The 18,674-nt window shown below is 43.3% G+C and overlaps 1 protein-coding gene across 1 annotated transcript in view; it reads right to left on the bottom strand.

The window, feature by feature from the left end:
* LOC146980644 (uncharacterized) overlaps nt 1-18,674 on the bottom strand; it is an 81,767-nt gene that overhangs the window by 49,071 nt on the left and 14,022 nt on the right. Inside the window, exons 4-8 of the mRNA XM_085787987.1 lie at nt 14,462-14,635; nt 13,826-13,999; nt 13,253-13,426; nt 2,441-2,614; nt 1,840-2,013 (exon numbers count right to left, since the gene is read on the bottom strand). Coding sequence (XP_085644113.1) covers nt 1,840-2,013; nt 2,441-2,614; nt 13,253-13,426; nt 13,826-13,999; nt 14,462-14,635 — 870 coding nt within the window. The remainder of the gene's footprint in view (nt 1-1,839; nt 2,014-2,440; nt 2,615-13,252; nt 13,427-13,825; nt 14,000-14,461; nt 14,636-18,674) is intronic.

Raw genomic sequence — 18,674 nt, 5'->3', positions numbered from 1 at the left:
AGTGAAGTTACATAGTGCAGTTTCAGCCGGCGTGACCCCGCTCAGGCTGCAGCACCATTCATCCTATTAACCATTTTTCTACCACTTCATTGAGTTTAGAAACATTATTTTAAGGTTGAAAACTGTGTTGCTTTATTGCTCTGATTATTAAACCAATAAATCAGGGGTTACTCAGCACTTGAGTAGTTTTTTCTCTAAGTACTTTTTTTCTCTTACTCAAGGAACTATTTGGATGGCTACGTTTGACTTTTACTTGAGTAATATTATTTACCAGTCAATCTACATTACCCTCACCTATGGTCATGAACTCTGGGTTATGACCAGTGTTGTGCAAGTTAGTGAAAAATAGTAACTAGTTACAGTTACTAGTTACTTCATTTAAAAAGTAACTCAGTTAGTAACTGAGTTACTTAAACCAAAAAGTAATGCGTTACTGAGAAAGTAACTTTTACGTTACTTTAAAACGTTTTTTTTCCCAATGCTCCCACTAAATAAAGGTTGAATAAGCTTTATGCACAGCTCCCCTACTTCCTGAACTTAAACCAGCTTCTTTATTTCCTGTCTTGCATTATTGGACAAACTGATTAAGGTGTGTCTGTGACTCTGACCTCAGTAGTCACAACAATGATCAGGACACACTTGGATTCAGGAGCAGTGGAGCAGTGAGCACTCAGACCGCTGCTGCTCGGGTGGAGTGGGTACTGGTGTGTTCTGGCTGTGACTCTCGAGCTGTGTCCCAGGGGCTGCACTGGCACACCGCTGATCGGTCTGGGATGCTGCGTTACCTTAGCTCGCCGTCATGCAGCTGTCCTGAGGTAGCTGACGTGTGGCCGAAACCACCTTGCGTTTCATTCAACCGAACTGTAGTAACGCGACTTCACATTCTCAGTAACGGCAACGGCGTTGTAACAATGGGAAAAGTAATTAATTAGATTACTCGTTACTGAAAAATATAACGCCGTTAGTAACGCCGTTATACTCTAATGCCATTATTACCAACACTGGTTATGACTGAAAGAACAAGATCTCAGATACAGGGTTCATGACCATGTCCCACAGGGAGGAGGCCCCAAAGAAGACCCAGGACACACTGGAGTGACTATGTCACTTGGCTGGCCTGGGAACGCCTTGGGATCCTCCCTGAAGAGCTGGAGGAAGAGTCTGGGGAGAGGGAAGTCTGGGTGTCCCTGCTCAGACTGCTGCCCCCGCGACCCGGCCCCGGATAAGAGGAAGAAGATGGATGGATGGAATATTATTCTAAAGTAAAAATACTCTTACTTGAGTGAAATGTATAGCTACTACACCAACCTCTGCCTACTCCAGTTACTGTCAACTTGAGTGTCAACAATAAAACATACCAGCCTCAGCCACTGGCCCATTATCACATGCTAGCACTGTCATAATACACTACAGCAGTGCTAGCAGTTAGCTGACTAGTAAAAGCAACACTTTAAACTCATTGATAACATCAGTAACAGGAAGCTAGCTAAGAATAGCACGTCTACTCTACCTGTCACTAATGAGACCTGATGTGTAACATTATGTGCACATAACAGAGGACCTCTCCTGGACCAACAACATCACATCACTGGCCAATGAAACCCAGCAGCCCTGGTTCTCATCATGTGTTCCTTCTACTGAGGAGACACTGAGAACACTCTGACCTGCTGCATCACTGTGTGGTTTAGAAACTGAACCACCTCTGACTGAAAAACCCTGCAGTGCAGGAAGAAAGGTCATTGGTGCGTCACTTCTGGACATCTACAGCACCAACATAATCTACACTGAGAACAACAACAGAGATGAGAGCAGCATGGACTAATCCATCCCTCTACTGACCCCACAGTCTCCAGTCTACAGTCTGGACTCTCCAGAAGAGCACGAAGATCCTTCAGGTCTGAATCCTGCAGGTTGTTTCCTCTCAGGTCCAGGTGTCTCAGGTGGGAGGGGTTGGACTTCAGAGCTGAGCCCAGAGAAGAACAGCTGATCTCTGACAAACTGCAGTCCTCCAATCTGAATAAAGAATAAAAGAAGAGTTTGTTTGTTTTTTTTACAGTGTCTGAACCTTTTTTTTTTTTTTTTTTACATTAAAACTCTAAAGTCAGTAAACACAACATCACACCAGTCTGCGTGGACTGTACCACACACACACACACACACACACACACACACACACACACACACACACACACACACACACACACACACACACACACACACCTGGAGGGATCAGATTATTGATTATTGATGACATATAGTGAAATGAAGAGTCATTGTCAGTGTGAGAGAAGAACAAGTGGAAACATGAGACAACAACTATTTCAAACGTCCTTCATTCATGACATCAAAGTCAATGATTCAAGTTCTGAGTGAAGATCAATCAGGTTCAGCTGTGGATCAAAGATCTAAGATCTACAACAGTAACAGTCAGTGAACTGACCTCAGAGTCTCCAGTCTACAGTCTGGACTCTCCAGAAAACCACTCAGATCCTTCACTCCTGAATCCTGCAGGTTGTTTCCACCCAGGCTCAGGTATCTCAGGTGGGAGGGGTTGGACTTCAGAGCTGAGCCCAGAGAAGAACAGCTGATCTCTGACAAACTGCAGTACTCCAATCTGAATAAAGAATAAAAGAAGAAGATTGAATGATTGATGATTGATCAGATGTGTCTTCATCATGTGGCCTTCTACACATCATCCACATGTCAGCACAGATTTATCAGTTGCTGCTGACCTCAGATCAGTTTGTCAATATACAATCAATATCTGATCAATACCTGTTGGACTAAACACTGACTACAACTCTCTGATTCAGGACTGAACTGAACTTTGCCTGTAGTCATATTGCTTTTTCTCCTCCTACTGGTGTTTAAAGCAGAAGTAAGCGATCCGGTGGTTTTGGCTAATGCTGCGTTCCAGGCAGGCTTTTGAAACCGTAAATTACAGCTTCAAGTCACGACTTACGACTTTGTAGCGTTCCAGGCAACCCACTCGTGTTTCTCCGACCTGTTTTACCTGTGAAAGTCACTATAACGGCCACTCGTAACTTCTGACCCGTGAACTCGTACCAGATCGAACTGGTACGACTTCACAGGTCGGAAAAACACGAGTTACGGGCTGCCCTGAACGCACCATAACTTCTTGTCAGCCGATGGAGTTAGCAGCCCCCGCCCTCGTCATGGATCTATTGGTCCTCGTCCCTACGTCACCACATTCATGTGCATCCCTTCATGCTGTTCTCTCTCCTCATTGGATAAAAACTGTAGGATACGAGAAAAGTTTTCTCCTGGGCTCAGAGCAGAGCAGAGTGACTGACAGACCCGTGTTTCAGTCCAAACACTCTATAGAAGTGATTGCTGTCGGAAGATATAACTATTTAAGACTTATATTAACACAAAAATATCGCTTACTTCTGCTTTAAGAGAAGCTCATTGGTTCATGTTTAATTCCAGCCTTTGTTCTGATAGGTAGATTTAATCACATGACAGCGTGCAGAGAGTCTGATCAGAGAAGCATTAGCTTCTACATGCCATGCGTTCTGCTTGCAGCTCCAGCTATCGTCTCTTTTCCTCCCGCTGTTTGTACCGAGGAAAATTTTCACTTGTGAGTTGTGTTCATATTTTCAATTAATTCTGTTGTTACACAGGTATTCATGTAGTGCATTTTGAAATGTTACATAAATGTTTAGTTTATTTCCATGTAAATGTTGCTAATGCTAAATTAACAGTGGACGATACAGCTATCATGTCATCATATCATGCATGATCATGTCTGTGAGTATATGATGTTTATGTGGCAGAGCAGGTTGCTCATTATTTTTATTTTTTTTGTATAAAAAAACTACTTCCTGCTCACTGTGCAGGCCTTGTCCACACGAGCCCGGGTATTTTTGAAACCGTGAACATATGTTCCCGGTTGTATGTCTTGTCCACACGCAACCATGCTTTTGGAACCCTGAAACCGTGGTTTTTTGAAACCGGAGTCCAGGATGGGGTTTTGGGCCGGGGTTGGTTTCACCGGGTGCATGTGGACACTGCAACCGCGATTGTTTTTCTCGTTTACATCATAGCTGCACACGTGCTGATGTAAACACTGCCAGCCCACAGAGGTTGTTTGCAGCGGTTTGCAGAAGTTGACGTGAGCTTGCAAAAATGGAGGTGACAAAGTGGATTTTTATTATTTCTCGATTTTTTTTTTTTACATCATCTAAATGCTATTTGTATAGTTTTTCGATGAGAAAAATATAAGGAAACGGTCGTCAGGGCGATCCTCTTGTCAGCTCCAAACTCACCCTCAATCACAGACCACAGCTGGTTTTCCACACAGCATCATTTACAGTAACAAGTGACGCTACAGATCAGCTGGGCCGCTGCCGGTGTGTTTTTAAAATTACAGAACTACTACAGTAGCGCCGCAGTTTCTTATTCCCCACCTTGTCTGATTGAGAGTTTTTCGGGATGATTTTCATGAATGAACAGGCAATAGCCTATGTCACTGTCAGACCGGGTACGACAGGAGGGGGGGTTGCACTGGGGGACAGCTCTCCATTCCGACACACCTCCACTTCGACACCCCGCTGTTCCGAAATACCCCCACTTCGAAACACCGCTACTCCGACACCCTCCTCCCCCGCAGCTGTCCAACGTCCAAGGTGCTGAACCGCGTGACGTTGTTTACATTCTGTGTTGTGGCTTGTCTGTGAAACGTGCTGCTCAGAGACTGGGCAGATCTGTCCCACTTGCTTTCTCCCCGACTCCGTTGTTGGAGATCTCCCACACAGTAATAGAAATACACTTTTTTTCTCCCCCCCTGCTCCGCTCGAGCGCGGCTGAACCCGGCTTGAGCTCACAGGGGCGCGAGGCTGCTGCAGCCGCCGCTCGCACTGACAGCTGACTGAGGGAGATGCTTTGGTTGGGTTTAGGCAATGAAGAAAGGAGTTGGTTAAGTTTAGTAAAAAGACCAGGTAGAGGCTAGACAGGCTAGAAGCATAATGACAATATATGTCATTAATATGAAGTATTTGCTTGTTTTGCAGTTAATTATGCACATGATCCGTTTGACCCCAAAAAGGAAAAAAGGATCAATGCGCACTGCGCACTGGGGGTTTCCCCCAATAGCCTTTTCGGAGTAGCGGGGTCTTTAGAAAAAATAGAAAACCCCGCTATTACGATGAATGGAAGTCTATTGTCGGAAAGGCGGGGTGTAACCGTTGCACTGCTGTCATGCAGTGATAAAAAGAGCCTATGCGGAGATGAACGGAACAAGCCAAAAGCCGAACATTTATTTGTGACGTCCGCGGTTGATATAAAGTGGATATGTTTCATTCATCCATGTTTTGACAGACAACACAACAGCCAGTGAATGAGTTGCGCCGCTGAGTTTGATTGGTTAAAACAGCCTTCCACACGTGCATTGTGTCACTTGGTAGCGGATTCCACGGTTGCGTGTGTACAGAGTGTTTTTATTACACCACTTGTGTGGACGCGGAGCAAAACTCCGGTTTCAAAAATACCCGGGCTCGTGTGGACAAGGCCGCGTCACTGGTCTCGGAGCAATCGTCCTCCTTCACCTTGATTACGGGGCGGCACCCGGAAAATTAGATCATTTGATTCAGGTGCACGTACTCGCTCCTTTTCTCAGTAGACTTGGCGTCTGCAGCGTGGCTCGGGCTGGCGTGGCTGTGGCAGCGTTTTTCATACCCTCAGGTAAGTTTCCCAACAGTGTTAGTTATTGTTGTGCATTTGTAGCTTACTATGGTGGCTGACGCGTTCTCTGCTTGCAGCAGAGTCGGCCTGTCTTCCGGCTGGAGTTTGAGTGAGGGGAGAGTTGCCCCGGCATTGTTTGTGTGTGCGCAGCGTCCATGCACCGCAAAGCGTTCGCTTCTTTGGTTAAATTGAGCTCGTCTCCATTTCACATCGTCAGGTATGTTTCCCTGTTGCATTGCACCGCGCATTTGTTATGTAGCAGCATGGCTGAAATATTATTGACTTTGCACTAGGGCTTTGACATCGAACTTCGAGATTCGAATATAATTCGAATATTAAAAAAAAAAAACATATTCGAACGAATATTAGGGCAGCTCTAAATATTCAAACCTGTAATAAGCATTATTTTTGGTAAATGTGTTTGCCTGAAAACGTAGTTTTCAATCCAGATTAAAGGCTTTTTTCAGCCTTATGAAGTTGTGAAACGCAGCTCATTAGCATTGATCACCTGGGGCTCCTGTACTTACAGTATGACGTCATCACGTCGTTAGCGCCTGGCGCCTGTTCACACTTCACTGATAAACAATGGCGGAGCAAAAGGCTGATTCAAAATTTTTTTTTTCTGTGAGAGACTGTGGCGGGCTCAAACGTACAAAGGAGTATTAGGGCCAGCCCAAAAAAAAAAAAACAGCCAAGAAAAATAAAAAGTCAGGTGAAAAAAAAAAAAATAAATAAATAAATAAAACTGCAGGCTTGACTACGTACCACAACAAAGCGACAAGCAGTGACAGACAGACTCTTGTAGTAGTATTTGTAAATAGAATACTACAGGAGAGGAGGAGAGGAGATAGGCCTATCCTGTATAGTATTTGTATTTGTAAATACTACAGGAGGAAGCAGAGACCTGGATTGCGGTGGTCTAGTCACGGAGGTGTCTCCAGTCACGTTTAGTTGTGTTAGCTCATATATCTCTATGTAATTTATAAATGATTGTGTGTGTGTGTGTGTGTTTGTTTTGGGGGGGGGGCAGCCATAGATATGGGGGACAGCAATGAAGAACATGCATTGCTGATTACTGTACGTTAGCAGCAGGGGATGGACACGGAAGTGATTCGTGTTTTCATTGTCATACTCCGGCATTGAGTCAAAGTTAATCGGCTTTATTGTTCACTTTTATGGCGCTGCAGAGTTTGGCCGACAGTCGCTTGTCGCTTTGTTGTGGTACGTGGTCAAGCCTCTGCAGTTTTTTTTTATTTTTCTTGTGCTGGATTTTTTTTTTTTTTTTTTGCCTGACTTTTTTTTTTCTTGTGCCGGATTTTTTTTTTTTTTTTTTACCTGACTTTTTTTTTTTTTTTTCTTGTCCCGGATTTTTTTTTGTTTTGCTTACTTTTTTCCCTCGCGCTGGATTTTTTTTTTTTTTTTGGCTGTTTTTTTGGGGGGGGGGCTGGCCCTAATACTCCGTACAAACGAGACCCGCCACAGACTCGTTAATTAATGGGAAACACTGGACTGACGGGACTCTGCCTGATTGTGTTCAGAAGATAATTTCAGACAGGCTCGGTGTTGAAATGAGGAATTAGAGGGAACGACTGCACAGGCAACTGGCACCGATGATGTAGAATATGGATCAGTCCCTGAGACCGGTTGTGATCCAGGGACACAGTGATCAGCACAGATAAAGGAAAGAGAGGATCTGATAATGGGACAAAAATACCATGTCCCTGTGGCAGGAGTTGGACCAGAAGAGGAAAGTTTTCAGGCCAGTGAAACGTGAAGTACATGAGCTCAACGTCAGGTTCACACTGGTCTATCGAAGCAAATGTGTCTCATAATTCAAATTAAAATGGATTAACACAAATCCTTTTTCATTTTTAAAATATAGCTGCATGTTTTGACTCATAAGTAAAATGAATTATCAATAATCCAAACTGCATTTTAATTTTCTTCTTCAAGACTGCTCATTCTGTGACTTATAATAAAGAAAAGGACATTTAAGGTTTAATTTTCAAAATATCAGGGCGGCGTATAGCTCACTTGGTAGAGCTGCTGCTCCATGTTGAGGCTACAGTCCTCACTGCAGGTGGCCCCGGTTCGAATACCACATCGGGCAGCCCTTTCCTGCATGTCATTCCCACTCTCTGCCTCCCCATTTCCTGTCTCTGTCTCCACTGTACTATTGATATAAAGGCAATAAAACAGCCCCAAAAATATACTTAGAAAAAAAAAAAAATTCAAAATATCCTCCTGCAAAAAGAAAATTGAATTTGAAATGTCAAATTTGAAAATTAAAATGCATTAGCTGAAAGGCTTTTTCATTTCAAGATCATAGCTGCATCATTTGACTCATAGATGAAACTAATAAGAAATCGTCCAAACTGTATTTTCATTTTCTTCTTCAAGACTGCTCATTCTGTGACTTAATTAGTTGGCAATCCCAGTCGGCGCAGCCTGGAGAATGACGTCACTGGCCGACAGCGACAGCGGTAAAGCAGCTAAAAGCTGTTGTAGCCTGTTTATGTGTCACTTTATAAAGTTTTAATAGTTTTTCATGTGAGAAAGTAACCATTTAGATCCCCAGTCTGTGGTCAGTTCATCCAAACGACTCCTGTTTGGAAGTTTGCTCCAATGTTTTTGGAACAGTGCAGAGCGGTTACATGCTGCTATTCCGACATGCCGCTATTTCGACATTGACTTCTAATTGTCGGAATAGCAGCATTAACATTATTTTTCAAACATTCCGCTTTTCCGACATTGATTGATTAAGTTATAGTCAGACGTGTCCTTCTGATTTTTTTTTTTTTTTCCATCTGAGACACTGTTTCTCATACACAAATACATAGGCCTATAAGAGAGAAGAAAAAACAAACCCGCTGAGTTTAAAAACACACCGGCAGCAGCATCCACTGATCTGCAGCTACTGAGACTGTTATTATTCTGTCACCTGAGTTAACGAGGTGCACGTGTGTTTGGAGCTGACGAGAGAATAAAGAGTGAGACAACGCGGCTCTGAGGAGGAACTGTGAAGGACTCAGCTGTAATGGAAAATGACCTAAACCGAGTCCAGTAGAGCTGTAACTGTGTAGTGGAAAGCCGTGCAAAGTAATGGTAACTATCGTCCTGCTTTACATTGTTTTAACATAGGTAAAAGGAAAAAAAAAAGATTTTCTGGGATAAAGGGGCAGATTACATAAGATTATTCTTCTTTCTGCTCCCTTTTGTTGAAATTTGGGAGGTTTTTGTTTTTATTGTAGCTTATTAAAATGCAAGATCATTTTTCTGACTAATTTATTGCCCGAAGGCCATGTATCTCTCTCCCCCCCCCCACGGCGCTGTCCGTGTTTCTGAAGGTGACAGGTTAACTTGACAAACAAACTGCAGCATAGTTCTGTTTGTTTATCATGTGTGTCAGTTTTGTTTGCGACTTGATAGTTGAGTTGTTGAGATTAAGAACATCACTCCCTCATCAAACTGGTGATAGGCATGCTGAAAAGAAAAGAAAAAAAGAGAGAGAGAAGCGCCTGGGTATCGCAGCTGTAAAAAAAAAAAAAAAAAAGACCAAAAAGTGTCGTAATAGCGGCATGTCTAAATAGAGACGTGTCGGAATAGCGGGATGTCTGAATAGCGGGCGGACCCCAGTGCAGAGCTACCTGGGTCAGAGCAGCGGCTCGTCACCAAGACAACAACTGGTCTGCTGCGGTGTTCAGCCGGTAGGGGAGCGCCGGGTCGATTGATACACTTTTCAGTTAAACGTCTTTTTCAAAGATGACATTATGTACACAAACATTTTTATCATGTGATCAACAACTCACATGTGTATTCTCTTAGTTACAAGTGTAATTTAACACACATGTTGAATGATCGCGCTGTTTTATAACTTTGAACGTAAGTTGACATTTGTCTCAAACGCCCCACCTATGCGGGTCGTTTGAAACACAGAGGAGGGACGGTTGAAACAGCGTTTTAAACAGAAACTACTGTCATTACTCTCGTTTTTATGCAGCATATCGGACAACATACTAGTGTACTCGTCATTGCCAAAATGTCACATAATTTCTCACAATATAAATAGGTTAAACAAATATTTTTGTCCCGTGCGTAATTGTCAAGATCCGCATTTCGATTAAATTCACCTTGATTCATTAAAAATATGTGGTGTTTATTAAAAATACATGTTGTTCATTCAAATAGGTTGTTGTTTATTGCAAAACAGTTAGGCTATTAATTCTGTGATTTTTACAGATATTGATCGCACAATGTGACCACAATCACTACGCACGGTGGCGTGAGGGACATTTGAAACAGCTGCAGCGACTACTGACACTTCAACCTGTTTTCCCTCTAAACTTCAAAACTATGACATTGCATAGTTTAGGACCTGTTTATGTACGAATTCATCTGTTGTTAGGTCATATTATTATTGCATGAAACACACAATACAACTTTTGATCACAAAAAAACTACCGCACGTAACATTTTACTTTCCGTAGTCAAAAACCGGTTCGCGCTAATAACTTTTGAATGGCGTGACGTCATTTCACGAGCTTTCCCAGGATTGGTCGGTGTTGAGTGCTGAAGGTAGTGACGAAATCTGACGACTCAAGCTTGTGTGGTTTTCAAGGAAATCGCTGTGTGTCAATCGTCCAACCTGCGTCTCAGCCCGGGGAGGAGAACCGGGTCTGACTCGACACCGGAGAGAAGCAGGTCGTGGAGCGTTGCACCGCGGACAAACATGAGAGGCTGAACTAGGGTTGTGCCGATTGGCGATCCAATCATCTATCGGCGATTGGAAGGACGAGCGGCGATGTTTTGTTTTCTTGCCGATTTTACACACACACACATACTCGCTACTTTTTTATTGATCTAATGCGCAATCTGTTTGTTTTGTTTTAATGAAGCCGCTTGGCTTGCTGCTTCCAACAGATACTCTGTCAAATGACAGTGTTTCACCAATCAAATGCAGCCACTGGCGACGTCCAATCAGACGGAGCCAGGTAGTCATATGACCGCACACAAAATCTCTGTGGTAAACAGGGTGGCCACTCCGCCTCAAACACGTTTAGCTGGTGTTGTGGCTGTGACTCTGCCGACGCCAGCCCTGTTACTGTATGTCACAGCCCGACGAGGTGTTCACTAAAGGTGTGTTCACTAAAGGTGTGTTCACACCGGACCTTTTGTTTTTGTCGCTGTCGCTCGTATCGCTCCGAAAAAAACGCTCCGTCGCTCAGGTGCAGACGCTCGTCAATTTGGCACAGAGCCACAGACTCGCATTTTCGCCTTGATGACGTCATGCCCACTGCCACGTGTCTCTGTTTACACCGGCACCACCGGGATTACGGCAGCCAATCAGAGCTGAGCGACGAGCGACTGACGGCCGGAGAGTTGGGATTTCTCATCTCGAGCGACGGGAACGACTTGATCGAAAAAACGCTCCGTCGCTCCGTCGCTGTTGCTCCGAGCCCCAGCGTTTTTTCGCCTGGGCAATAAAACGCTCCACCGCTCGTTTGCATTTACTTAACATGTAAACTCGTCGCTCGTTCTAAAAACAAAAGGTCCGGTGTGAACGCAGCTTAAGACGTCGTGAATTACGTCCGCCATGAATGGATTTTTCGGCTTTCGGCAACGCAATAGCGTTCCGTTTATTGATCATAGCGCTCTCCATTATTAGCCCTCACACACACAGAGAGAGAGAGAGAAGCGCGCATGCATGACAGCATGACAGCAGGGCACGGTAAAAGCGATACTCATATGCCGCCGCCGCCGCCAACCCCCCCCCCGGACCCCGGCGATAGATAGGTCTATCGGCGATCTCTAGGGAGGGCGCTTGGGACGATCTGAGAATGTCAAAATCGCCCAACACTAGGCTGAACTCTTTTGCCATGACAACAAACGTATAGAAACACGTTGAATGAAGCTAAGAGACAAAAACCTGCTGACCAGCACACACACACCTGCTTATTATGGGATGTTGGCTTTGAATGTTTCACTACAAACATCACAGAGCCTCAGGAACCAGCTATTGATTATAGATCAGTGATTAACACATTACATGTGTTTCTGTAGTTGACTGGACTAAGGCTACGTTTACACGTAAACGATCTGAAGAGAAAATGCAAAAGTGTCGTTACGTTCTCACTTGGTTTAGACCAGTGGTTCTCAACCAGGGGTCCGCGGACCCCTAGTGGTCCGTGGTGTAATTGCAAGGGGTCCGTGAAAATATCCGCCGGACCTTCCAATCCGGCCCACGAGTTTTAATAGTTTGCGTACTGTTTTTCTCTGTCTGTGTGCGCCTGTAAGTCAATGCGCTGGGACACGAAAACACGCTCAAAGTGTTTGTGTGTGCCTGTGAGCCGCTGCACTGGGATAAGGAAACACCCAGGTACCGCCGGCTGGACTCGCAGGGTTTTCCCTGTCTGCAAAGGCCGTGGGTGATTTTGGCCGCCGCCTTGGTTCAACTGTGTGTGCCCTGTGCATCATGCATGAGGGGCCATTGAGATGAAGCGTCTTTTGCGCGTGCTCAAACCCATTCAGTGTAGACGCACGTCATGCGCGCTCCCAACTCAAAAGCCGCAGCGGTGCGCGGTTGTTTTTCCGTGCACGTCCACGGCGCACAGCTGCACGGACCTGCTTCTCCCCCGGTGTTGTGTCCCGCTGCCTTCGGCCTGTGTCTCTCCTACTGTTTCCCACTGAGCCCGTGTGTGGAAAGACGTCGCCTGTTACGTGAGCTGGAATTACTGAATTGTTTGTTGTTATTGCAACTTTCAAGTTGAAAAAAAGAGGAGAAACGTCGCCTCCGAGATGTACAATGTGTGTTATAGAAGAGAAACACATGTCAAGACCAATGACTTGTATCATCACAACAGACCTGATGTTCAGCAAAATGATGATGATAAATGATGATAGGCTATGTGAAGATTTTTCATTTTATATCATACAAAACACCAATAATGTGTATAATTGAAAATGATGTGCACAAGGTCTGTAAAATAAAAATATAAAATCTAAACAACCAAATTATTAGGGAAAAAGGTTAATTCAGTTTCAATCAGGACTATTTGAATGTCCCTCAAGGTGTCTGCAGCCACTGCATAAGTATGATTTTTTGTTCTGGAAGTTACAACTGAAAGCTTATACTTGCCTCAAAGAGTAAATAAATGCCATAATGCAATTTAAAATGCACCCCCCCCCCCCTCCCTTTTCTATCAAATTGCAAATTGGGGCGGGGGGGGTCCTCTTTCTTTCTTTCTTTCTTTCTTTCTTTCTTTCTTTCTTTCTTTCTTTCTTTCTTTCTTTCTTTTTATTTATTCCAACCAAGGCAATTTCACAATTTGACAATATCATCACAACATTTTTTCCATTGGTTGGAAGGGAGCAGGGAGAAAACAAGCGTTGTTGTGTAAACAGGGCCTAAGAGCAGAGAAGAAGAACACAGCCGTCACCATGACAACCCTCAGTGTGGGTCAGTATAACATCAGCCTCATGTCTGCAGCTCAGTGTCAACACAACTTTCACATCACATTCATCTGAGCACAAAAATAAAACAGAGTCTGACCTCAGAGTCTCCAGTCTACAGTCTGGACTCTCCAGAAAACCACTCAGATGCTTCACTCCTGAATCCTGCAGGTCGTTGTTACTCAGGACCAGTTCTCTCAGGTGGGAGGGGTTGGACTTCAGAGCTGAGCCCAGAGAAGAACAGCTGATCTCTGACAAACTGCAGTTATACAATCTGAATAAAGAATAAAAGAAGAAGAGTTTGTTTTTTCCAGTGTCTCTGAACCTTTTTCACATTAAAACTCCTAAGTCAGTGAACACAACATCACATCAGTCTGTGTGGACTCAACACAATCAACACACACACACACACACACACACACACACACACACACACACACACACACACACACACACACACACACACACACACTATTATTGATGACATAGAGTGAAGTGAAGAGTCATTGTCAGTGTGAGAGAAGAACAAGTGGAAACATGAGACAACAACTATTTCAAACGTCCTTCATTCATGACATCAAAGTCAATGATTCAAGTTCTGAGTGAAGATCAATCAGGTTCAGTTGTGGATCAAAGATCTAAGATCTACAACAGTAACAGTCAGTGAACTGACCTCAGAGCCTCCAGTCTACAGTCTGGACTCTCCAGAAAACCACTCAGATCCTTCACTCCTGAACCCTGCAGGTTGTTTCCATTCAGGTCAAGTTCTCTCAGGTGGGAGGGGTTGGACTTCAGAGCTGAGACCAGAGAAGAACAGCTGATCTCTGACAACCTGCAGTTATACAATCTGAATAAAGAATAAAAGAAGAAGAGTTTGTTTTTTCCAGTATCTCTGAACCTTTTTCACATTAAAACTCCTAAGTCAGTGAACACAACATCACATCAGTCTGTGTGGACTCAACACAATCACAATCAACACACACACACACACACACACACACACACACACACACACACACACACACACACACACACACACACACACACACACACACACACACACACACACACACACACACACACACACACACAATCAGATTATTGATGACTATGGAGTGAAATGAGCTGAAAGTGAAGAGTCATTGTCAGTGTGAGAGAAGAACAAGTGGAAACATGAGACAACAACTATTTCAAACGTCCTTCATTCATGACATCAAAGTCAGTGATTCAAGTTCTGAGTGAAGATCAATCAGGTTCAGTTGTGGATCAAAGATCTAAGATCTACAACAGTAACAGTCAGTGAACTGACCTCAGAGTCTCCAGTCTACAGTCTGGACTCTCCAGAAAACCACTCAGATCCTTCAGGTCTGAATCCTGCAGGTCGTTGAGGCTCAGGTCCAGGAGTCTCAGGTGGGAGGGGTTGGACTTCAGAGCTGAGCCCAGAGAAGAACAGCTGACCTCTGACAAACTGCAGCCCCCCAATCTGAATAAAGAATAAAAGAAGAAGAAGAAGAAAAAAGTTTTTTTTGTTTTTTTACATTGTCTCTGAACCTTTTTCAGTTCTTTTAACTCAGTGAACACAACATCACATCAGTCTGTGTGGACTGAACAATCAACATGTTTCTTGTTCTTTTGACATAAAATTAAAACATTTAAAAATGTTAAAGCTCAACAAAGTCCAAACAACAGGTTTGAACGGCTCCATGTTGAGTTTCTTTCACTGTTTGTCAGAACAGAAAACCTCTGGTTGTAAACTGAAGCTGAAGTGAACAGCAGTTCACACTGGGACTGAAACACACTGATGAGTTTGTCTTTTCATTGTTGTTGACAAACAGATCAATCAGCTGCTTCATCCAGGAAACACACTCAGGTGGTGAGACTCTTTAGTCACATGACCAATAGGACGATGAAGGAGAGGAAGACGAGCAGCAGGACGATGAGGAAGATGTGAGGTGTGATGTGGATCAGAACGTGTGGTCCAGAGCAGAAGAGCTGCACATTAACACAGACTTTATTTTTCCTTAATTGTATTTTCACACAAAGGTGAGCAGCAGCTATGATGCAGATTGTTCTGTTTCTTTGTAAATAAAGTTTTTACAGCAGACATTCAGTCACTTTCTGTCTTCTTGTTTCATAAAGTGTTTGTTCTGTAAAGCTGCTCTGAGATGGGTCGTTCACTTTTTGAACTGAACGTAGGGTTCATACCGAATACCGGTGATTTTTTTTTTTGTGATAAGAATTTTTCATATACCCCAATACCGGTGAGTGTGTAGCGTACAAAACGTTGGGAACACAGAGCGGCGGAATGTCGCGCTGCGGGACATTGTTTGAGAGGGGGGCTATACCAAACAAGCTGCATGCCTGGGTTGAGTGGTGAATAATGTCACAGAGGAACTTATACCAGAAAGAGGAGCCGTGTTGGTTGTGTGGAAGTACTTGTTGTTTGACCCTGATCAAACAACAATAATCTGTAAATGTTTTTTTTACTTAATTAATTATCCTAAAAAAAAAAAAACGAGTCTCACCCACACCAGATGGTTTCACCCAACCTGGCATTTGTGCATGGCATCGCCTGTCAATCAAACAACAGAGTCGCGGTTGAAATGTAGCAGCAGCACTGCTCAAACAGGAGGGATAAGTGATAAAAAAGGCGAAACCAGCGCCGGTAAAATCCCAACAGTATTCAGAAGAATTTGTGATGAAGGGATTTACGTCCACGAGTTGCAGCCCACTCGAGCCATCATGTTTTTTTTCTTCTGTGGGGAGAAGTTAGCAAACAGTGGCATGAAGCTGGCTCATCTCCAGCCGCATCTCAACCAGATCTCAACACAAAACATGCACGTCATGTCGGTGAGCCTCCTGAGTGTTAGTTTGTTTATGAGGAAACTTTATGAATTCAGGTTGTTGTTACATGAGATTTTAAACGACAGCATCAAAGCGATGAACTTCATAAAGTCAAGGCCACTAATGCAGGTGTGTTTCACTGCCTCAGTTAACACAGACAGAGAGAAGTCCTCTGGCTCTCAACCTGTTGTTATGATCTGAAGCCACGTCTCTCATTAAGCACAGCCCCCCCATGCCACCGTGTTCTAGGACACAGACTGACTTGCAAAGCAGTTTTTTTGTGTGTGAAGAAATGTTTATGTATAAATAATTGATGTCATGAATTCATTTTGAGAACAGATATTTATTTATAAGTTAGCATTTTAGATTGATGATTATTCTCATGTGCAAACATTGTTTTAGTCTATATTATATTAATAAAGGGTTCTGTATTTTGACCATATTACCAGGAGCGGATCTAGGTTCATGGGAGATCCGAGGCTTAGCCCAGAGGGAGTACAGAGAAAGATCTGCCTTTTTTTTTGTCTTTGTTGCTGACTGTGATAGGCCTACTGGAAATTTCAACATATCAACTTTAGGTAGACAAAAGCGTTGTCCTGAAGGATCCACAAACAGGTGATACATCATAAAAAAAAGAAAATATAAAAATGATCATAAGCTACTCAAATAAAAATGATATGGCAGTGCATGTAATCCTGATTGACATCAGCCTCCCTACCCACAGCATTACGCTTTAAAAAAAAAAGGAAAGAATCTGAATTTAAACTCAATTTGTCTGACTTACATTTACACAACTCACAAAAAGTTAGGGATATTTGATAAGAATATCCCTATAAAAAAGTTCTGCTACAGTGATATTCTATCATGAGGCCTTTTAAGTAGAAGGATGCAACGGTCATTTCTTTATCTCAAACAAAAGCCAACAACAGTGGTGGCTATAGCACAACAAAAATCTTAATGTCTCAATAACTTTGTGTTTTCTTGGTCTCATGATGTCACCATGTGAACATGGTGGAGAGGAGAGGGAGAGAGAAGAGGACTGTCTACAAATTGTCATTGAACCACAACATTTAGTGGTTCAATGACAACTGAACCACTAAATCAGACGGTGCTTGTGATTTTTGTAGTTAATCAGCTTGTTAGAGAACAGCATGTTATTCAATAAGTAGGTGAAACATTGAATAACTGGACATGTGCATTCAAAAGTTTAGAGAAGGTTAAATTAAGTTCACCTGTAAAGGTTATAGTGCATTTTAGGTGCATTCTGAAATGTAATCCAGAAGCCAAACATCCCTAACTTTTTGTGAGTAGTGTATCTCATAATGCATAGATCTATGCTTTTGATGTGATGCAGCCTGCCTGGCTCCTTACAGCAGCCTGGCATCTGGCATCGTGGAGTCAGGCTGCATCTGACAGCTCAGTGTGACGTAGGCTATGACCAACAGCCTTTATGGGGGGCAGGCTTTTATCTGAGGGAAGCCTTTATTTCTAAATCCCTCCTTTTATTTTATTTTTTACACATAGCGACCAAGCTCATCGTTCATTAGCTCATCTTCATCTTCTTCACGTGCTTTTCTCCTTGCTGCGCTGTTGGACCTGGGTCTCTGTCTCCGTTATGCTGTATCGCTTCAATCCCATTCAAGTCGCATTTTTACAGCGTGCGTCCGTCTTCGTCCATGAATCTATAATACATCCATGCTCCGGTCCCGGAGCAGATACCCAGATCCGACAGTGCAAATCTGTCCCTCTCTGAAGCAGAGGACGAGGCCAGCTTCACTCCCGTCAGTCGTCACAGACAGTCCACACATTTTTTTTTTTTGTTGTATTTAGGGCCGGCCTTTTTTTGTTCGTGTAATGATTGAATACAGGCAATATTTGATTAAATGCGGTATGCTATTTATTATAAAGTAACTTCAAATCACATAATCACTGATAAGTGTGCGTCTCTCTCCCGACCCTCCCAATAAAAATCCCCCCTCTCAATAAACAGTTCCGACGTCCATGAGGCTGCACTTCAGACTGGTGCGGTCAGCGGAGGGAGACTGACATAAACCGCGTTGAGATTTTTTTTTTTTGCCCCTACTGTAAAACATTCGGGACTTTGGCAAAAACATCCGGGGCTTGAGCCCAAGTAGCCATCCCCTAACCCCGCCCCTGCTCATTACAGTTATGAGTGCCACTGCCACCTTTGTGAACAGCAGCATTTTGTGGGACCATTCAAACCCGTGTTAATACTAGTCTGGATACTAATGTTCTTCTACAAGATTCACTCCTCGTGACAGTAAAATAGGTCATTTTAAGCCAATTTACTGCAGTAATTATTCTCTAAATTATTAGAAAATGGGGTTAACACCCAGTCATGCATGAAAAAAAAAATACAGTGAAACCAATATAATTATGACGAATACCGTGATATACATTTTTGGTCATACCGCCCAACTCTAACTGAACGTTTCAAAAAAGAAACAAAATTCATTCATTTAATTTTCAGCCGTTTGGTGTTCAAAGTGTTAAACCAGTTGATAGTGATGGTAAGAAGCTATTCTGATGGATCTTCATCATGTGGCCTTCTACACATCATCCACATGTCAGCACAGATTCATCAGCTGCTGCTGACCTCAGCTCAGTCTGTCAATATACAATCAATATCTGATCGACACCTGTTGGCCTCAGTCTGA

Source organism: Trachurus japonicus, chromosome 9 (genome assembly GCF_045865225.1).
Source record: "Trachurus japonicus isolate A0001 chromosome 9, Traja_1.0".
In the NCBI taxonomy this organism is placed as follows: Eukaryota; Metazoa; Chordata; class Actinopteri; order Carangiformes; family Carangidae; genus Trachurus; species Trachurus japonicus.
The sequence above is the reverse complement of the archived record's forward strand: the minus strand, read 5'-3'. Positions and strand labels throughout refer to the sequence as shown.